This window comes from Halichoerus grypus, chromosome 10 (genome assembly GCF_964656455.1).
Source record: "Halichoerus grypus chromosome 10, mHalGry1.hap1.1, whole genome shotgun sequence".
In the NCBI taxonomy this organism is placed as follows: Eukaryota; Metazoa; Chordata; class Mammalia; order Carnivora; family Phocidae; genus Halichoerus; species Halichoerus grypus.
The window spans coordinates 111147011-111169179 of record NC_135721.1 but is presented as its reverse complement, the minus strand read 5'-3'; the positions used below and the strand labels follow the sequence as shown (position 1 = coordinate 111169179).

Here is a 22169-nt window from a genome sequence, read left to right as displayed (position 1 = left end):
ACTCTTCAGAGCCTGGGATTTTTAGTGCCTTGATGGTCAAGAGCCCTGGCTTTGTAACCAGATGAAATTTAGTTTCCAATCCTGAGTTCACTACTTGGAGGCTGACCTATATATTATTTAACCTTGAAATTTTCATTTGTATAGCTCAAATACTCAAAACTGTGTCCATAGGCAGCACTTGGACTTTCTCTTCTCCACTTACATGCTGTTCAGTATGTGGCAATCCTCTGCCCATTTGGTCAAGAAAAGAAGGGACCCATGTTCTACACCCTCACTTGTGCATTTGTGTCTGTCCCATACCCAGTAATGTTAGTTTCACCTCCTAAATACCTCTTGAATCTATGTCACCATCTCCATCATCATCTCCTGCATGAATAAAAACTATTACTTCCTAATAGGCTACACCTAACTTCTCTTCCCTGTTTTAAGCTCTTCCTTCTACTTCATCGAGGGTGGTCTACACACAGATTTGAGTTCACGCCTTTCAGAACACAATTTTTCTGATTTTCATTGCTCTTGTATATAAAACTCTTTGGTATATGGGATATGGTATGTGCTATATAATATATGGCATGTGGCATGTGGTATGTGGTATATTTAAATGACATGGAATTGGTAGGTAGTATGTGGTATAGGGTATATTATATATGGCGTATGTATTTGGTATGTAGCATATGATACCTGGTGTGGTAGTGTAAATAATCCATCCTTCCATGACTGGCTTGGCCCATAGAGACAAAAGGATCCCCACCTTTTCTGGTACCCACCACAGCCTCTCTCTTCCACATCAGGTTCCCTGGGAAAGAGTCACTGAGATGAATATTAACAAGCAGGTCATTTTCAGGGAGTGCTTTAGGATCCAATGGTGGAAAGGAGAAGGGAGAAGGGAGCAGGATTGTTTAGAAGAAGTTGAGTTGCAGTGAAGTCCCGAAGAAGACCTCAGCTGATCTTCCATGGAGCTGTGGTGCTAAGATGTTCCTTCAGACTGGTCCTGGGCTGGGGTGAGAGGCTGGACCTTTACATCCCCATGTTGATGAGCCACTGGATGTGGCAATGTCCCAGGCATGACCTTGGGCATGGTGGCTCTGCTCAACTGAGACCATCCCAAAGAGAGCTGACAGCTGAGAGCCATCTGCTCAGGCCTGGTGCATCACAGCCTCCCCCATCCTCTGCACAGCCCCTTCCACCTCAATTCTTTGAGCTCAGGACATGAATTAACTGCATCCTCCACTGAGATCTTAAAGCTACGTCACCTCAACCAGGGACCCAGGCTTCTCTGACCCCACTTGGTCTAACCTGGGCTTTACTAATTGGAAACGTTTTTAAGATGAATATCATGTGGGGACCAAGAAGCAGCTTCTTCACGAATTTCTGAGGGCCTGGCTCTGGAGTGAGCTCTAGCAGGGGACAGAGGAAAGAAGAGAAGGAATCTCAGACTTGTGAAGTGACATAAAACCTGGGTATAGAAACACGGAAATCTCTCCACCACACATTTCTTTGCATTGTCCCCCAAGGGGGCATAAGAGGCAGACATTGAGCTGAGGACAGGATGTTGACATTTTTTTTTAAATAGAGTTACTTTTTTGGAACAGTTTTACATTTAGATGAAATTTGGGACAATAGTATAGAGTTCCAGTATATAGCTGAATACAGTTTTCTCTCTTATTAGCATCTTACAGTAATTTGGTGCATCTGTTATAGTTAATGAACCAATATTGGTACATCTTTATTAACCAAAATCCATAGTTTATTTAGATTTTGTCTTAGCTTGGGCTGCTATAATAAAACACCGTAAACCAGACGCCTTGAAACAACAGGAACTTAGTTCGCAAGGTCCCAGAGGCTGGAAGTCTGAAATCAGGGTGCCAGGATGCTTGGATTGTGATGAGAACGCTCTTTACAATTGCAGACTGCCAACTACTTGTATTCTCACATGGTGGATGGGGTGAGCTGGCTGGCTAGTCTCTTTTTGTGAGGACAATGATCCCATTCCTGAGGACTCCACCCTCATGACCTCATTATCTGCAAAGACCCCACCTCCAAATCCCATCACGCTGGATTTCAGATTTCAACATTTGAACTTTGGAGAAATAAATTCAGTCCTGAAAGGATTTCCTTAGTTTTTACCCCATGTCCCTTTCTGTTCCAGAATTCCATGCAGGATACCACATTACATTTACTTGTCATGTCTCTTTAGGCTCCTCTCAGCTCTGACAGCTTCTCAGACATTCCTGGCTTGTGATGGCCTGACAGTTTTGAGGACTGCTGCTCACCTATATCGTGGAAAGTGCCTCATTGCAATCTGTAGGATCCTTATCTCATAAGCAGACTGCGGTGATGGGTTTGGGGAGGAAGGTCACAGAGGAAAAGTACCACTTTCATCACATTAATCCAGGATACACACTGTGGCAGTGGTTTATGATTGTTGGTGAACTCGTGATCACCTGGCTGCACTGTATTTGTCAGGTGTCCCCTCTGTAGGTACTTTTTTTTCCTCCTTTCCATTCTGTCCTCTTTGGAGGGGAGTCACCACAAGTGCCTACACTCCAGGAGTGGTCTGTTAGGATCCCCTCCTTAAGTGAAGTATCCACATACATCATTTGGGACTTTTCTGCACAGGACATTTTCTCTTCTCAATTTATTAATTTATTCAGTTATTAATTTATATCAATATAGGCTCAAAGATATTTATTTTACATGAGTGGTTATAATCAGTCTTACACATTCATGCAGTTACAACAAAGTATCCCGGACTGGGTGGCTAATAATCAAAAGAAAGCTCTTGCTCATAGTTGTAGAGGTTGGAGTCTGAAATCATGGAGCCAGCCCGGTTGGAAAAGGGCCATCTACAGATTTCTCCTTCTGTCCTCATGTGGTCAAAGTGACTGGGAAACCCTGGGGGGGTCTCTTCTCTAGGGGCTCATCCCACTCATGAGGGTGGAGCACTCATGCCCTCCTCACCTTCTGGAGGCCACACCTGCTAACACCATCACGTGGCCTTGAGGATTCTCACACTTGAATTTTGTGGGGACAAGAACATTCAGACCAGAGCAGAACCAGACATTACTTATTTGTTGCTCAAACTCTTGCACTTTGGCCAATGGGAGCTCTTCCAGGAGGTTCCTGTATCTGTTTGACAGACTCCAATCAGTGGGTTATTGTTTCATTTTTTGAAAATCCACTTGCTTACTTTCTGGAGCATATGAATTTCTGATAGAACTTTTAAACACAAAGAAGTGAGAGTAGTATTTAATGAAACGGTTTTAGGTACATGTACCAGCTTTGAACGAAGTGAAATGGTATTTTAATATCCAACATCTGGTAGAAACTGATGTTTTCAATGAAGTATTCCCCAATTTATTTTTTAAAAATATGATGGCCAAACTCATGGCTGTCATTGTTCTGACAACTGAGGACACAGACAGTCCCTTCTCTGTCAGACTCCACATCCTATTTGAGGAAGAGACAAGCACACACAACAGGCAGTTCTCAGTTTGCATGGTGTTGATGTGCACGATTGTTAGTTGCCATAGGTCAGTTAAATACCATCAGTCCCCCAACACGTGATTCCAGTTTCATTTACCATGAGGAATTTTCCATGAGCAATTGCATGAATTACAAACTTTGCTGCCAGCTCTTCTTCAGGCCACCAATCCCTATACGACTAACAGGTGCTCATCCCCATAAGTAAGCATCACATCTTTCAAAGCCTGTAGTGGTGGTTCTCTGTGACTCCGTTACTCACTTTCCCACAGACAGCAATGCAGGTGGTTGTGTTGTCTCCTGGTCTCCCAGCGAGGAACCCAGGTGACATTGTACAAAAGTGAATACTGTTAAAAGGGAATTGGCACAAAGCAGAAAGTGTGATGTAGAAATGAGAAGAGATGAGACTGGAGGTGAAGTTCAAACTGAATGTGAGTGGGGCTCATGAAGGCATAGCTACCATGGGAATGGTGACTGGGATTCTGGTCCCCAGATTGTGGATATGCAGCCAGAGGAGCAGAGTGAGGCAATCTTACCACATCACTGGAGAACAAGATGGGGAGGGAGGGTGAAACTGTCCCAGAGGATGTGACACCAGAAATATTCAAATTAATATTGTAAGGGTTTCACAACATTGAAAGTGCAAGGGATGTAATGTTGGATGCTGATCCTATTTGAGACTGGAGTGAGGTAATTCAGATGCTGGTCTATATGGTCAACATTGCGATCAGAAGAAGGTAAGCACTGTGCAAACTATTCTTGATTAGTCTTTACAAAAAAATTAAATGCTTCCCTTTTCCGTGTTTCTAATATTTGAGATGACAGTACACCAAATAAATAATGGTTCTATTGTGTTTTTTTTTCCTATACATTCATAATTGACAGTTGGAGAGTTTTTGTGTTTTGAAAAAAAGTTTTTAAAAGTCATAGAAAAATTGTTAACTCCCACTGATTGTTGAGATCACTTTGCATGGTTTCGGCTACACCATCATTGTTCTGTCCTGCACTATTGTGCAAAGTGAAAACTGCCTCCACTTATCATGTCAGCTAATCATAAGTTCTAGGGAAACAATCTAATTAGGTTATGAGCTGTGGGAACAGAGAGTGAGAGAGAGGAACTGATATTTTATGTAGGGTGGTTTATGGAAGGGACTTTTAATAAAGTGACATGTCAGCAGAGCTTGAAAGAGGGAGAGATGAGCCATGCAGGTTCGTAGGGGGAAGAAGCAGAAGAGAGACACAGTTTGACTTCCATTTCCATAGAATCACTGTGGCTGAAACTGGAGAGCCTGTTAGAGAAAAAGCAATGGTTCAGGAAGGGATGCTGGTGGCTGAGACCAGGGAGCAGCCCTGGGAGTGAGCAGTGTGTAGATTCTGGATGGAGCTGACTGGGGTGTGAGAGGAGCCTTGCACTCACTTCTGAGAGGCTTTTCAGGAATTTTGCAAGTGAGTTGTTAAACACTGTTAGCTTGTAATTGGTCACATTGGGAGTGTTGACACCACAGAAGTCCACAAGCACCACCAGTCAGGCTTCTTTTCCTTCCTGAGAGTGGATTGTTTCATGTTTACCATCTCACCACTGAACACAGCATTCTGAAGGCAGAACTGAATGTGGGATATAAAGAAAGAATTTTAAGGATGGCTCCAGGCTTCTGGACTGCCAACTAGAATACATGAGCAGTGGGGTCGGGAAGGATGAAGGGGACAGAAGAGCAGTGTTCCCATCACAGGGAGGAGTGAATCTTCCCTCCGGGACTGTGAGTAGCACATGTAGGCAAAGAAGAAGAATCATTTCTCCTCTGCAAACCAGGTTGGGATGCATTCTATTTAAGACCCAATGGAGAACCTCACCAAGGCTGGGGAGGCTGGGGCTTGGCAGGAATAACTCCTGAGAACATGGACATGAGTGTGTAGTTCATGGCCATGGTCCCCAGGAGATGGATGAGAGATACCTGGTCTGTGTAGATGTGACTTGTTTCTCACAAGTCTCTGCATCAGTCTCCAGGGCAAGTTCCCATGGCCTCTGCTGAGGACCTGGTATGAAGACCCAGCTCTGGGGCATCAAGGACTCTGAGAAGGAGCAGCAGGAGGTGTGGGCAGCTGGGTCTCTGGGGGGAGCAAGGCATTTGGGGCAGAACTGTGGAAGCTTCTAGTTGTTCCTTCTCTTAGGCTGGGCCCATCAGGGAATGGAGCAGGCAGCAGAGTCTGAGGGTGGCATGTAGCAGGGGAGGAAGGTAGGACCTGTGGGACCCATGTTCACAGTTAGTTATCTGCTCATCATTCCAGAAATGTTCTGCATGTGTCTCCTATATCCTCGGTGCTATTTTCCTCTTGGGACACCTGTTGCGAGAGGACAGGCAGCCCCTGATATAGAACTCTGCTACATAAGCCTTTCTCCCTTAGGGCCTGATCTCCCATCCCCATCCCCACCAGTGTATCCCACAGAGGGTCAGGCAGGAGCCATCCTCAGAGCCGCCATCCGGCACCTGTCAGCATTCTCCTAAATGTGGACTCCTTGTGCCTGACAGAGCCCCAGTGCTCAAATAACTTAGAGATGATCTCCAAGGGTTCCTCCCACCCAGCTGCCTCTCATTCAGCCCCTCTGCCCACTTCCTTCCCATATTTCCTAGGACTCTGTGCACAGTCTTTGAAGTCTTTGACCCTGCCCACCTCTTATAGGCTAAAGTCTCCCCCCAACACACATCTCAGGAAGTTGGGATCCCTGAGACTCCTGAGGGTATCAAGGGAGGTGTGTCACATGCTCTTTACTCCAGTCAGGCCCTGACCCTTGTGTGACCTGTGGTCTGCCCCTTTTCCTGACCTTGCTCCCTCTGGGACTGACCTTGGCCTGTCCTCCCTGACCCACAACTTACAGGCAGGCCCTTGCTTCTTGTGGGCATAGATGACAGAGACAGCGATGAGCAGCAGCAGCTTTGGGCCCAGGGTGACAGCCACCAGGAGTGGAGTAGATAGCCTTGGGTCTGGAAAAGAATGGACACAGGCACCATGAGAGGGGGACCCAGGAGTCCATTCCCTGGGGCCTCCACGTACTCTCTCTGAAGCAACTCAAGCTTATCAATGCTCTGAAGCTCATGAATCTCTTCCCCTGCACTCAGGCTCAAGGCAGATTTGGGGCAAGAAGTTCTTCATCTCACTCACCCCTTTCTTACTGCCAGGTGTCCTTCTTGAGGGAAGAGGTGGGGGAGAATGAGCACTCAGTAACGTGTAAGTTTGGTTTACTGAATTGGTCCTCACACCCATAGGGCAGGTTGTATACGCTCTTTCTGATGAAGGAACAGGCTCGTAGTTTACAGAGGGTCAAAAGATGAGGTGGTTCAGACCCAGGGAAATCCCTCACTACTGTCCTGCAGGATGACTCTGAGACCTTGTCTTTGGACCAGGACAAATCCAAACTCTCTGGGGAATAGGGACAAATGTCAGCCTGGCCTCAAGTGGAGTGAGAACAGATGGTGTCATGGTCAGTGAGGGGCAAGGCTGCCCTGCTTTGCTCCATGCACAAGGCTTAAAGACTCCATGTACAGAGGTGAGGAGGGAGGTCCCGGGATGACCTGACCTCAGGAGGCCTGCTGCCTGGACAACACCCTGGGGAGACAGGGAAATGGGGTCTAATGCTCAGGAGCGTTTCAAACACCATCCAGCCCACCTGGACCCCAGTGCCAATATCAGCTGACATCGTTTGTTGGATATAGAGGTTGGATCTGTAAATACACCTTCAGATCCTTTGACTTTCTGCAATGACCCATTTTTGCTTTTATATTTCAATAAAGAAATTCAAATAAAATTTGAAATATATGGAGTAATCTTAAAGGAAGGAGCAGAGACCTCACCACATTTGCCCTTGGCGTGCTGGAGGATGGCAGGTCTCAGCTGGGTGGGCCCCCGGACTTTCTCTCAGTTGAAAGAGCTGTATTGCCCATGTTTGCACCTGCTTCTAGAGGGCAACCTACAGTAGAGGGCTGGAAGAAGTGGGGTACAGAGGCTTAGCCAATCTTCTCCATTTAAAACAACTCACGAAGAGCATCGGCTCCCCAGCTCTCTGTCCAAGGTTGAGTCTTGCCGGGCTGCACTGTGTTCAACATCTCCCTTTGCCAATTCTGCCTCCATTCCCCTCTCACACATGTGGATCACACAGTGCTCCACAGTGAGCTTTCCCCCTTCTCATATTATCTGAGAGTCTGCTTCCCGAGTCACCTGATGTGTGCAGTTTGTCTGGGTGGGGTCCAGAAAGCCAGCTCTAATGGGCACATTTGGAGCAGGGTCTTTATCAGTTGGCTGGCCAAGAGGCCCCCAGCCCTGGAAGGAGGTAGAGCAGGGTAGGTGCCAGCTTATCCTGCTCTTGTCACTGCTGAAACCTCACCACGGTGACCTGGAATGGTGTAAGCAGAGGAGTGATGTACCTTGGCATTCTGGAAAGGAGTTGGTAAGTATAAGGAGTACGGGTTGGGTGGCTGTTGCTGGGCATTAATCCTTCAGAGAAAGACAATGCAAAGTGAAGACTGACTGATCTCACATGAAAGGTTATGTATGAAAGTCAGAGGACTTGAGGGGTAACAGTGCAGACCGTTACCTCCTAGACGGGAGGGCAGAAAAAGCCGAGGACACAGTTGGGTCCAACATAATCATAAAGTATCAGTGCTACAGAGAGGATTGAATTCTCAGCTACACTGCACCTGCTCTACCAGAATAGGACCCTGATGGGGAAATATGGGAGATAGATTCTGAGATGTGGGATAGGGACATTGGGGCCAAGGCTTTCAAAGCCCTCTGGGCACTAATGGGCTGCTGAGGACAACACACAGCTTAGCTACTCATCTCCAAATACGGCCTCTCAACCCAAAGGAAAAACAATAAAAGGACAGTCAATTCTATGGAAAACTGGCTCTCACTAGTCCTTGAAGATCAATGCCCAAACTGCAAAATCTCTGATAGACAAAAGAGAATAATCTCCAAATCCAAATGCACATCCCTTATGCCATTCCCCTCCCACCTTCACCAACCACAGGAAAGGGCAGGAGAAACAGACAAGGGCAGGTAGCCAAGGAGCCTGACAGTTATTTGGAAATCTCACCGCCAATATTAAATCAAGTTTAATTTAGAAAATTTGGAAACGTGTCCTGAAGATCAGGACACAGATCATAGGAAGGGGTTTCAAGGTATGCCTGACCAAAGGGAGTTGGCCCAGGACCCCCAGAGTCTGTGAATATATGGTACCTTACATGGCAGGAAAGCCTGCATAGTAATTAGCTAGGGTCTAGAGTGGGTCATTATCCTGGACTTTCGGAGTGGAGCCAATTTAATCACAGAGACCCTTCCCAGGGAAGGAGGGAGGCAGGCCAGTGGGAGCCGGAGGCATGATGATCATAGCAGAGGTCGGAGGGTGCGGGGCCCTTGGCCAAGGGGTGGGGCTGCCTCTCGGAGCTGGAGCAGCAAGGACACACACTCTCCCCCAGAGTCCCTAGAAGGAACCCGGTTGTGCTACCCCATTTAGGACTTTCTTGTCTAGAAATGGAAGGACAAATGTGTGTTGTTTTAAGCCACTAAGCGTGTCCTAATTATTACAGCAGCAAGAGGAACTTAATACAAGGAGGCAGGGAAATTTTAAAAAGATAGGTGTGAATAAAAGGGACAGGCACGGTTTAGAATGCATGACTTCAGGGGTAAAAGCAAAAAAGAAGGAAGAGATGCTGTTTCAAAGTTGAGTGGTGAGGGGGAGAAGGAAAAATGGAGGAGGCAAACTTGGGGTCCTGAAAGAAGAACCAGAAAGATCAGAGGACTCAGAGCCTCTCTCCCAGGGTCCAAACCAGACAACCATCCCCAAGTCCCAGTAACATACGTAGTCATGCTATACTGAGAGAAGGGAGCTCTTTTAAGCTAGAAGTATTGTGAAATACCTCAATACCATAAACATGTAGAAAAAGATGTGCGTCATTATGCCAGACCCACTGGATCCAGAAGGGATGGCAGTGGTTGGAGCCTGGGACGCCCAGGGGGGGCTGTGGCATCCTGGCACAGCAGGATCACACAGGCATCCTGCACATAGCTCCAGCTGCCAACCCAGACAACCCTAAAATCTATTCTCAGCCTTAGCACACTGGAAGATTCCTAGTTCAGACATCCTGGAAGCACCAGAAGTAATGGCTATGGTCTGAGCCCCAGTGAAAGACCAAAGACTAAACACCAAACCCAAACTGGTCCATAGGAGAATGTGTGGACTCATCTCTTCCTGCTCTCCTGGCTCAGAACAAGCCTGCCCCCTGGAAATCACATGCGGTCCAAGCATGGAGGAATCTGAAAGGTGGAAGAGGAAGGCAGGTGGGCTAGATGCTTCCATACTGGAGGAAGAACACACACCAGGTATCCCGGCTCCACACTCCTGACTCCCCAAGCACAGAAGGAGGCCCAGTCATGGCATTTGAACAAAGAAAAGTCTAGATTCAATAACCTTTGTTGCCATTTCAAAATGTGAAGAGGAGCAAAATAAACCCAAAGGAAGCAGAAGGAAATAAAAAAGAGAAAAAGCACAGAAATTAAAAACAAACAATAGAGAAAATCACTGAAACAAAAGTGGGTTCTTTGAAAAGATTGATAAATTTGAGAAACTTCTAGCAGTTGTGACGATGAAAAAAATGAGAATTGGCACATTTCCAAAATCAGGAATGAAATGGGATATCACTGAACACCCTACAGACATCAGAAGGATAACCAGGTAATATTATGAGCATCTCTATGCGCAGAGATTTGACAATTCAGAGAGAAAGGACCAAATTTCTCAAAAGCACAGCTTACCACAGGCATCCAATATGAAATGAAGAATTTGAGTAGCCCTAGCTATTCAGATTCTTTTCAAATCAAAAGAAAGAATGGTGGAGATGCAGGTGTTTCACAGGAAAATTCTTTTAAGCACTTACAGGTGAATTAAAACCAAGTTAGGTCCGCAAAATAAAGTTAATAGAAGAAGCTTTGAAAAATTGGAATATATACTCCATTTTAGATGATGTTAGGAATTATTATTAATTTTACTAAGAGTGTGATAGTATTGGTTTTATAGAAAAAATAATGTCATTAATCACATGACCACACAATTGTCGACTCCATTTGAAACTGGAAGAGCATCCATGACTAAGCCATTATTAGACACAATTATGCAACTTCTACATACCCCTAGTTTAAAGAGAAATCCTTCATTTTCGCCTTCCCCTCTCTGTTGTCCCAGCCAGCAGGGACATGAACACTCGTTGACCCAGTGTTGACCCAGCCATGAGGACAATGTCATAGGGCATGTTAGAAAGAACATGGGCCTTTGAAAGAACTTCTGGAACAAAGACTCCTGGAAACCTGGCTCGACCTCCTCCTGATGTTACATGAGAGAGAAATAAGGAATGTTTTGGTTGTAGAAAGGGGACTCCATAGTTCCTTGGGACAATGCCCTGCTGCTATAATTAACACATGCTTTTTTGTTTGTTTGTTTTTGTTTTTTTTTGTACAGGTTGCTGGTCCGTCTTCAGGGACTCAAGTTTCCCTAGACTAGCTTAGCTCAGCAGCTGGCCTAAGGGCAGGATATCATCACCATCTGTCCCTCATTGCTCCCTGAGTCCCTTCGGTAAAATTCCAGGTCACAGGGTTGGTTAAGCAGGAAGGGAGACGCGCAATGAACTGGGATTGGCATAAAGTAAGTGTGCTGGGAATGATCATGAATATTGCCAGTCTGCTGTCACAAATAAGGGGAGAAAGGAGACCCCAGGTGTGACCACACACGGTCACCCGGGAGCCTGGTCAAGACTCAAAACTCCAGGTCCTCAGGGTCCCTTCCAGAATTTCAGAGTGGCAGGTACGTACATTTGCTGGGGTGAGGATGGAAAGGTCTAGAAGGGATAGAGACCATGCTCAGGTGAGAAAGAACAGGAGGAGGGGGTGGCTGGCCAGATGTGGTGACTTAATCACTGTCAGGTGAGGGAGCAGGGGCAGGATGCTAGGAACAGAATCACTGAGGTCTCACCCTTGTCCTTCTGGTGGGCAGAGGCCACAAAGGTGTGGTTTTTGGTGACCGCGGGCTGCCCGTCATGCTGCACCTGGCAGGTAAACACCACATCTTCCCTGTGGGCGGATGAGTTCACCAGGAGCCAGCTTGTCCAGTTAAATGTCCCATCCTTGTTCTCCATGAGGTTCGAGGCCGTCGAGGCCGTCGAGGCCGTTTCTGTTCGGGACACGTTTCCGTTCTCCAGCCAGGTCAGCTGTAGGCGCTGGGGGTAGAATTTCTTCACTTGGCAAGTGACCTTCACCTGGTCCCCTGCCACGGGTTCCTGGGAAACCTCCAAGGTGGGCGGAACTGAAAGAGCACAGAGCAGAAGCTCTGACCTCATGGAACAGACAGATCACGGGGGAGGGGCTCGAGAACTTAGCTCCCCCCACACAGCAAGGGAATCACCCAGAACAGGGCTAGGCATGCAGCTAGTGCTCAAACACTGAGGGTAGTCTTTGCATATGAATGAAATCCCTAAGCACAGTGCCCAGCACACAGTAGGTGCTCAAGGACTGGTAGCTCCTCTTAGGGTAAGAATGAGTGAAATCAAGATATTCAGCCCGTGGCATGCAGCCGGAATAGAATAATCAGCAAAATAAATGACATCACCAAGCACACGGTGGCGTGGATTACAGCAGGTGCTCAATAATTGGAATTGCTATGGTAAATTAAATGACCTACCCAGCACAGTGCTCGGCACATGATAGGTGTTCACCCCCCAGCTGCCATGAAAAACCATAGGAGGGGACCATACATCTAGGTGCAGGGTGACTGGGAGGGTCTGTCAGGAGTCAGACTCCAGGCAATGGACCGCCTGGGGCAGAGAGTGTGGGAGGGGCAGGCTCGGAGACTTGGGGGCCAGACCTGGGGGTGAGGGGCATCTACCTCGGAGGACCTCAGACAAGTTGGCAGTCCCACGAAGAGGAGGACCCTGCAGGGTCACGTGGGTCACCTCGCAGATGACCTGGGAGCGAACGTCCCCCGGGGCCAGCACCAGCCTGGTTGTGCTGGAGACGCTGTAGGAAATGCTGTTTCCCTCTGGGTCCACGGTGGTCTGGGAGGCTGCCAGCTCATTCCCGTTTTTGAACCATCTCAGGGTGATGTTTTTGGGGGAGAAGCCGTGGGAGTTGCAGGTGAAGTTCACTGTCTGCTCAGGCGAGGCCCTGGCCGTGGGACCCGACACCACGGGGGGAGAGGGTTTGGCTACAAGAGGAGCATTTATGAACAGTAAGCATGACTGTGGTCATCAGCACCAAGGATATGTGTGTGACAGTGTGGAGAACCCTCCGCCCTCCTGATAGCGTAGGGAGGGCCATGTCATCTCCTCATCCCACAGAGGAGGACCCGGGGCTCCAGAGCTGAACTCTGAGTCGGGGAGCAGGGCCCAGGTGCAGTTCCGGGCCTGAGTTCAAGTCCCCCCTTCTCGCCTCTGCCGGGTGACTTCCCACCGATCTGGGCACAGGAACGACATTCCTGTTGGGTCTCACTGTTGGTATCACCCATCCTAGCCGCCTCCCTGCAAACCTCACTGAGTTCAGAGAGCCTGTGCAGCACTCTGTGCAGGGGAAGCAGGGGTGCGGCGGGACCCCCATGGAAGCCGGGACCAGGCTGGCCAGTCCACGGGAGGGGTGGCCATGGCACTGCGTGGCTCTTCCTCTGTGACATGGGACAGCATGCCTTTCTCCTTCCCGGGGTTGCAGGGAGGGGTAAGTGAGGGAATGCTAGCAGTTTTACTTTGAATAAAACACTGAAAATGCTTCTCAGGACCAAACTACCACAGATCTATCTTTATCCCAAACCTAATTCACACCCAGAGCCCTCCGCTCAGGTATTTATGAATTTACTTTAGTTTTCACTCTCTCCACAAATATTCCATAGGGTCTAATCTGTGCCATCCCTGAATCCAAGAGGGAGGGAATGATGGGATGTTTTTCTGAAACTGCGTTCTTCTCTTGGGTCCGTTTTGGGTTGAAAACCAAGATCGCTGAGTGCTGAGAAAGCCCAAGTTGGTTAATTTCTTAATCGTGAATTAATTTCAAGGACAGAGACACGGGACTACAAGCAGGGAGAAGCTGTCCTGCGTCCTGAAAGCACACACACATCAGTGAATCAAAAAGGGGGGGATGCCTTTCACCCACAGAAGGTCCTATAGGGTGTCTCCAAATTGTTAATTATTACCCAAAACCTTCCACAACAAACATAGAAAATATTACAAATATTCACATTTGTAAATATTTAACTTGCTTCCTAAAACACATCAAACATATTGAGGTCACGTGAATAAGTGAAGTCATAAAATCACCAGCAGCCCGGATACCCCTAGAGGGACAAAGTGCTGGGCTCAGTTACCACTCATGGGCAGTGTCTTGGGCACCTGACACTGGGCTGATTCCTCCTCGCCCCTCAGCTCCTTCATCCCTCAGCCAGCCCTTTGAGGGGGGCCCCAGTATGGTCCCGTTTATGGGCCAAGGCTCAGGGAGGCTGAGCCATGCCATGGCTGGCCCAGGGCATGCAGTGAATAAAGGGCAGAGCTCCCCCCACCCCACACAAGACTGATTCATTTTAGCTGCTTTGTTTTTTCTTCCTGCACCTCCATGTCTGTTTTGGTACAAAGCGGGTCAAAACACCACCTTGGTGACATGTGAGGATGTATGTAATAAAAACGCAGAACCTGGCATACAGTAGGTGCTTAATAAACAACACCGATGATTATTATCATAAGATCTGCTCCTGACTACTTCTGACACTACCTATTTGTCCTTTCGGCTGTAAGAAGGCAAAACCAAAGCTTAGTGGGAACACAAGAAGAGTCCCAAGGCCTGCCATGGAAAACCCCAAATGAGAAAAGCAGCAGAAACCAGCAAATTATGATTCTCTCCCTCTTTTAATAATCCCCTCAGGAAACAAGTTTGGCGAACTGGCTTTCAAAACAAACAAGATCACAGCGTATTCCTGCAGATTAGCTATTTACAGAAAGCTGGGAGTGTTTCGAAAGAGGGACAGATTTTGGTCGTGACATTTGGGGTGTGTTGAGGCAGGGAGGGCTCTGGGGCTGAGTGGCGAGTCTTTGCGGGGACTCCGGCCCGTGTTCGGACGCACGCATGCTGAAAGATGGGAAGGTCCCCTAGCTGTGAAGCTCGGATCTGAGCAGGGTGTTGGCTGCCCCTCCCTGGGCCGGAGGGCAGGGAGCAGCTCGGCCCCAGGCGTGCTCCTTGGGAGGGTGTCCTGGCCACTCCATTCAGGCTCATTTCCCAAACAGCTGTCGAGGGCACGGCTCTCCTGAAACATCCACCCACCACAAATCTCCTCTCCCAGCCCCAGGAGCACAAGGGGGGGAAAAATTCAGTGTTTCCTCTGTGACCTCAGGGAACATCCAGCTTAGGGCTCTTCAGCCTGGGCTGCGCATTAGGAGCCTCTGGAGTGGCATGCATTTCTCCTTCCCGAGGTTGCAGGGAGAGGCAAGTAAGGGAATGCAAGCGGTTTTGCTTAGAATTTATCACTGAAATGCAGATGGAAAGGAGCAGATGAATCAGAAAATGGCTGACAGTAACCTCCGCCTCATTATAGTGTTAAAATCCCCCTCGGAATATTCATCTCAACCCTAATCAATAGAGCCTGCTTGCCCCTGTTTAGCATCATGGCTTTGGAAATTATTCCTGTGATCCCTTATCTGTACAAACAAAGACAACTTTGGGGGTACCAGTGCTCCCCCTGGGCAGTCTTTGTCTCTACCTCACCGAGGAACCAACCCACTTTGGTCCAGTTACAAAGGGGCTGCTCCTCACTCCTCACTGCCTCCCAGGGGACTTCCTGTGGCCTCCAACTGTTTCATCCACAACAGAGCAAGTGTCTCACCTTCTCCAGCCTGACAGTGCCCGCCACCCTCCTACTCCCTCTGAGATTCTCCACTGCAAGCACTTATGGGGAGGGGTCCCTCGGGGTGCCCAGACCTGCTGACTCGGTTACAACAGAGGGAAGATGTGGGGTCCCGACAGCTGAGTCTAGAATATGCACTCTAGCTCAGGGGACCCCAAACACCCTCCAGGATGTGCCTCCCAGTCATCCTCAGTCTGCAGAACCAGGAATGGGCTGCCCAGTGTTGCTGGGATTGTCCAGCCCCTCTGTTCTGTCCAGGTTCCTGGCCCAGGCTGCTCAGTGAAGCATCAACACCACACAACAGGGAAAGACTCCTGATGCTCTTACATGTGAGGAGCCATGCCCTCCAGGAACAGGCTCAACACTTTACAAGATGTTTGCATATCTGTCTGATCTGGGGGTGCAAAGCTAGCCCACCTCTCCCTGTGAGTTTTCTTAATGCTTACTGCTGAAAAAGAGAACAGTACAAGATTTACAAGAGTTTCAAGGACAGGGTTGGAACTTTCTCCCACTTTGGCCAGCACAGTGAGTGTGCAGAGAGCAGGGCTGTGAGCCAGGCTGTGGTTCCCTTCCCTGCTCAGGCCATCTGTGCTGAGCCTCAGTGTCCTCATCTGTAAAAGGGGCTGAGATGGTCCCTTCTGACTCCATCCATTCTCATCCAGGGCATCACCTGTGTGGGCAGCTTGGGGAGGAGGAAGGAGTGTTCTCCTAGGAGGCACAGATCTGCCGGGTGGTGGAGCCACATACTAGTGCTGGTGCCCAGGCATGGGAAGTACCACTGGGAACTTCTGTAACACCTGCCCAATCAGGTACAGCCACCTTCATGCCTCTGTCCACGGGCTGTGGGGAGATTCAGTCGCTATTATGTGAGTCAGTCCCAGAACTGCATGAAGCTTTTCTGGACGGACCCACGACAAATGCCCAACCTCTGGCATCTTCTCCAGCCTGGGCTCTCAGAGTAAACAGTGAGCCTGTGTCTCTTCTCACTGTGATTCTTCTGAAGCTGAGAGAAAGAAAGACATTGTCCCACCTCCCTGCCCTGAGTGCCTTGGTCCACAGGAAAGCAAGGGAACGTAAGCTTCATGAGAGAGGAGCCCTTGTCTGTTTTGTTCCCTGCTGCTTCCCCAGCACCCAGAGCGGAGCCTGCACACAGCAGGTGCTCACTAAGTGCTGAGTAAAGAGAAGACTGGCCACATAGAAGGGAGTGATCTCTGGAAGCAGGGGTGAGGTAGGATTTTGTGACTGGGCAAGTCACTCAATCCCTCATACCTCGAACCAGAGGGCTGCTCAGGATTGGAAAAGGCAAGAGCTGTGAGGCCGGTAGACTGGGGTTCTAGATTTTCCCACCCTTTTCCAGCCGTGTGACCCTGAGCAAATAGCATGACCTCCCCAGGCCTCAACTCCCTGATCTGTGGGAGGGGCTGAAGTCAGGGGCACCCAGCACAAACCCGATACTTAGCTGTTGCTCAGAGAATTGAGGGCATTCTTATTGACTTGTTGTCACAACCAGGGGACAAAGGAGCCCCCGGCCATACTCACCGCTCACTATGAGTTGAGTGCCTGGTCCAGACTTAAACTCCACATCAGGGGTCCCTTTCTGGAACCTCACACAGTAGTAGGTTCCGGCATCTGCTGGGGTGATGTTACTGATGCGGATGGAAAAGTCCATGTTGTTTCTCTTTGTGGCGTCTGAAACATTTGTCACTCGGGGGTAGTGGCCTCCTCTGAAAGTGAAGATTAACTCCCGGGCTGGCCCTGTTCCCCTGAACCACTCAACTGGCCCAGAGGGGAGCAGGGAGGTCAGACTGCAGCGCAGAGTGGCTGTCTGTCCGGCTGCGACAGACACTGACTTCTCAGGCTGGATCACCTGCAGCTCCGCCTCACCTGCCACACCTGGAGGGAAAACAAAGATCATCCTGACGTGACCCTGGGTGTCTCCTCACGCGTGCATCCACAGCAGCTCACTGAGTGAGTGCGCACCGTGAGCGGGCCGTGACCTCGGCACATTGCATGTACGTGGCATGCAGCCCTCACCACGAGCCTGTAACGTGAGACCGTATCACAAATGAGGATGAAGACACGGAGACACTCAGTGATGTGGCACAGAGTAGGTTTGACTTTGCAGTTGGATTTCCTGCTTAGGTGACTAGCTAGTGCCTGGAGACATCAAGAAATATGAAATCATTCCTGCTTACCTGAAGTGTCCTAAAAACCAGGCAGGGATTTAAATCCTGCTGTGGCACGACTCATACACCCAGTGTTCTTTTCCATTTCTTAACTACTCCTCAGGGAGAAAATCTGTGGTTCACCCTTGCAGAGTGAACCCATGCACTTAACAGTATTTGCAACCAAACTTGCCTCCTAAGGAGGGCACGTGCTATTACAGGCAGGTCTTGGGTGTGCCAAGAACATCAGGTACTTTGGTTTCTAAGTCTGGAGAAGATTGGGGTCGGCAAGCTGAACAGCTAGGACAAAAATGGGAAGAAATAGGAATGCACCATGGAGGGAGAAATGGAGGGAACATGGGAGGGAAGAGGTCAGAGGGATCAGAGAGTCAAGAGGAGCCAAGGAAAGGGGAAAACTCTACCATTTGTGTATCTATAATCCTCCTATTTCCATCTCTGGCCCAGACCTTGCCCCTGAACTACAATTTGTATGTCCAAACACCGTTCGACTTTTGTCTTAGATAGAAGTAAACCTGTCACAGTAACATGTCCTAAACCGAACTCAGTTTCCCACACATGCTTGCATATCTCAGCTGAGGCACTTTTATTTTCCCAGATGCTTAGGTCCCAACCCTTGGGTGCCTTTCTTTCCCACCTCAAGTCCTATGCACCGGGACACCCTAAGGGCTCCCCTACTGCATGCACCCACAATCTGACCTCTTTCCCCTTCCTCCTGGCTGCTGTCTTGGTGCTTTTCCTTGTTTGCTTGGATGCAATGAGCTCTTGAGTGCTCTAGCTGCTTCTATCTATGCCCTGTGGTACTCCATTCTCAACCAAATGCTAGAATACTCTAAAACTCATGCCAGATCATGTCACTCCTGTCTTCCAAACCTTGCAATAGCCACCATTTCATTCAGAATAAAAGCCCAGATCCTTGAGTAGAGCAAGAGGATTCTACTCTCATGCTGTCCAGGAAGGCTCTTCCCCCAGAAAATCACATGGCTCACTCCCCCACCTTCTTACAATCTTTGCTCAATTCTACCTTCTCAATGATGCCCATCCAGGCTACCTATTCAAATACATCTTACCCTGAAGATTCTCTCATTGTCGTATCCAGCTGTACTGTCATGTGTTTTCCTTCACACTCATCACTTTCTATATTCTATGTTATTTACTGATTTGTTGTGTCTATTGTTTCCTGTCCTTTCCTCCACTATGATGGGACTTCTACGAGGGCCACTTCTTTGTCTCTTTTATTCATCAATATGCCCTATGTTCATGTAACAGTTCTTGTCACCTAGTAGGTATAAAGTTAATATTTGTATAATGTGTGACTTGCCAATGTGACCCTTTCTGACACCATGAAGTCTATTTTCAGTGGAGAATTACTTAGGACATTATATCAGAAGCTGAGTTTCCCACATAGATGACTTGGAGGAAACATACACTTGCATATACCCAGAAAGCAGAAGCATGTGAGAGAAGCAAACTGCACATGTTCTTCACCACACCAAACCCTTCCACACACTGATTGGAAGATCTGCAGAAATCTCATGGGATGCAAGTGGGGCCATAGGATTTGAAAAGAGCAATGGTTAGACCTGTGAGATCTAGAATCAGACTGCCTAGTTTCAAATCCTAGCCCTACCATTTATACTGAGTGACCTTGGACTTTTCTGTGCCTCCTTTTCTTATCTGCAAGGTGGGGGTGACAAGAATGTCTACCTTGGATGCAAAGATCACATGACATAATGGACATAGGCATTTCCAGGTGTGTGTGGCACATGGTGAGTGCTCAGGAACTTAGAAAATTATCACTCATGAGATTTCCTGAGGCATGGAGACATCAGTGGACACTAGATGAATGGGATCCTGATACGCATATGCATATAATTACAGATGCAGATCACACAGGCAGGAGTCTCCAAATTTTTATCCCCTTCTTTCCTAGCCCACTTGAGTCCAGCATGGAAGGATCTCTAAGGTAGTAATGCGAAAGGTTCTACTCATTTTACCAAGAGAGAAGTTTGTTTAACTTAAGAGCTTGGTGGAGGGTGAGAGGTAGGTTTAGAGAATTAAAGTAGAGGGTGAGTAGCTAAGAGGGAACCAAACATCTGTTCAATGTGCATCTCACATAGACTGGATGTGATATGAGGAGAAAAAGCAAAGTGTTTTCAAAAATCCCATGTGTGTGCTCACATGCATGAGTATACCCTTCCCTATGCCCACTCCTATGCACACACACACACAGGTAAGTTCATTCCCTGTTTATGTAAAGTGTAGCCTAGCATGCTAGTATACAGATTGTTTTGAGGATTAAGTGAAATTATAATACATGTTAAACTTCAGTAACAATTTTGGCACATTGGAAACATCCAGCACATCATTAACAAAAGTTTGTAAGTACACACAGCACAAGTGGAACTCTGGAGACTTCTGAGTGTGATAAGTGGTGGCTATTCTTCCGTTTGCCTCTCTGTGTTTTCTGATGTTTCTGCAATTAACCTCCACTGAGGAGCCAAGCAGTATAAGATGGTGAACAGAATGAACTGTTGAGTTGAGTGGCCTGGACAGGAATCCCAGCTGCTCCACTGACTCAGGTAGGTGACACTGGGCTGGTTCCTCTCTCTGCCTCAGTTTCCCCATCTGCAAATCAAGAGTACAGTCTGAGCTATCAGGCAGGGATGTTGTGAATATTAGATCAATGAACACACACAAAGTTGTCATTGTTACCAATTGCATCGACTATTTGGACGCCTCTGGTAACTGGCTGCAGGTGATAGATCCATACAGGAAATGCTCAGATCCCTGACTTCATGCTCTCAGATGACACCCAGTCCGTGGCCTTCTGTGGAGGGTCTGGGTAGCACACCTGTGCTTACCTGGAGGCCCTAAATGTCCAGGGGCAAGAAGTTGAGGGGGCAGGGAATGGGGAGTCTCCCCCAAGGCAATGCTTACCTGTGAGTCCCAATAGCAGAGCCAGCAGCAGGTAAGGAAGGCAGGGTCCAGAGGCAGGGGCCGACATTGTGGAGGCCTGAGGATCCAGCTCTCCGCAAATGTGTGTACTGGGGAGATGGGGCCTCTGTTCTATGGAAAGAAAACCCCACTCCTCCTGTGATAGAAGAGGAAGTGTCTATGATGCAGTGACACGGCTGTGGGACAGCAACCTGCTTCTGGATTGTGAAACGGAAGTCAGGCAGAGAAGGCCTCCACATGGTGAGAAGGTCCTCTTCTTACTTTTTTTTTTTAATTTATTTTTTTTATTACGTTATGTTAGTCACCAGACAGTACATCATTAGTTTTTGAGTAGTGTTCCATGATTCATTGTTTATAACACCCAGTGCTCCATGCAATACATGCCCTCCTTAATACCCATCACCAGGCTAACCCATCCCCCACCCCCCTCCCCTTTAAAACCCTCAGCTTTTTTCCCAGAGTCCATAGTCTCTCATGGTTCTTCTCCCCCTCCAATTTCCCCCCTTCATTTTCCCCTTCCTTCTCCTAATGTCCTCCCTGCTATTCCTTAAGTTCCACAAATAAGTGAAACCATATGATAATGGACTTTCTCTGCTTGACTTATTTGACTTAGCATAATCTCCTCCAGTTCCATCCATGTTGACGCAAAAGTTGGGTATTCATCCTTTCTGATGGCTGAGTAATATTCCATTGTATATATAGACCACATCTTCTTTATCCATTCATCTGTTGAGGGGTATCTTGGCTCTTTCTAACAGTTTGGCTATTGTGGACATTGCTGCTATGAACATTGGGATGCTGTGGCCCTTCTTTACTCTACATCTGTATCTGTGGCTAAATGCCCAGTGGTGCAATTGCTGGGTCATAGGGTAGCTCTATTTTTAATTTTGAGGAACCTCCACCCTGTTTCCCAGAGAGGTTGTACCAACTTGATTTCCCACCAACAGTATAAGAGGGTTCCCCTTTCTCCACAACCTCTCCAACATTTGTTGTTTCTTGCCTTGTCAATTTTTGCCATTCTGACTAGTGTAAGGTGGTATCTCAATGTTGTTTTGATTTGAATTTCCCTGATGGCTAATGATGATGAACATTTTTTCATGTGTCTGTTAGCCATTTCTTGTCTTCTTTGGAGAAGTGTCTGTTCAAGTCTTCTGCCCATTTTTTGACTTATTTGTTTTTTGGATGTTGAGTTTGAGAAGTTCTTTCTAGATCTTGGATACCAGCCCTTTATCTGTAGTGTCATTTGCAAATATCTTCTCCCATTCCATGGGTTGCCTCTTTGTTTTGTTGACTGTTTCCTTTGCTGTGCAGAAGCTTTTTATCTTGATGAAGTCCCAAAATTTCATTTTCGCTTTTCTTTCCCTTGCCTTTGGAGACGTGTCTTGAAAGAAGTTGCTGTGGCCGATGTCGAAGAGGTTACTGCCTATGTTCTCCTCTAGGATTTTGATGGATTCCTGTCTCACATTGAGGTCTTTCAACCATTAGATTTTAAGCTAAAAACTGTAGTTAGAGATACAGAAGGACACTGTATCATTCTTAAAGGGTTAGACCCAAGAGGATTTAATAATTGTAAATACTATGCCCCCAACATGGCAGCAGCCTACTACATAAGCCAACTGTTAACCAAA

The 22169-nt window shown here is 47.7% G+C and overlaps 1 protein-coding gene across 10 annotated transcripts; it reads right to left on the bottom strand.

The window, feature by feature from the left end:
* Nucleotides 1-1725: 1725 nt before the first annotated feature.
* LOC118536475 (signal-regulatory protein beta-1-like) lies at nt 1726-20716 on the bottom strand. Of its 10 annotated transcripts, none has more exons than XR_013441983.1 (7): nt 19977-20283; nt 16940-17293; nt 12410-12727; nt 11501-11830; nt 6357-6464; nt 4901-5724; nt 1726-4772 (listed from the first exon to the last, which is right to left on the bottom strand). XR_013441983.1 is itself a non-coding variant. In XM_078057038.1 (7 exons), the coding sequence occupies exons 1-7, from the start codon at nt 20305-20307 to the stop codon at nt 5663-5665; spliced, it is 1416 nt and encodes a 471-aa protein (XP_077913164.1). In that variant the 5' UTR covers nt 20308-20716; the 3' UTR covers nt 1726-5662. The 10 variants fall into 10 exon arrangements, 6 of the variants coding, with proteins under 6 accessions (XP_077913164.1, XP_077913165.1, XP_077913167.1 ...); XR_013441982.1 differs by having other exon boundaries at nt 1726-5088; nt 5436-5724; XM_078057038.1 differs by adding an exon at nt 20299-20716 and having other exon boundaries at nt 1726-5724; nt 19977-20211.
* Between the last annotated feature and the right edge of the window lie 1453 nt (nt 20717-22169).

Excerpts from the sequence above, each read along its gene's own strand:
- LOC118536475 (XM_078057038.1), bottom strand. Across the intron at positions 17,294-19,976 it reads TCCAGAGTTCCACTTGTGCT|GTGTGGCAGGTGAGGCGGAG; the intron begins GTGTGTACTTAC and ends TTTTCCCTCCAG. Across the intron at positions 11,831-12,409 it reads CTTGTCTGAGGTCCTCCGAG|TTCCGCCCACCTTGGAGGTT; the intron begins GTAGATGCCCCT and ends GTGCTCTTTCAG.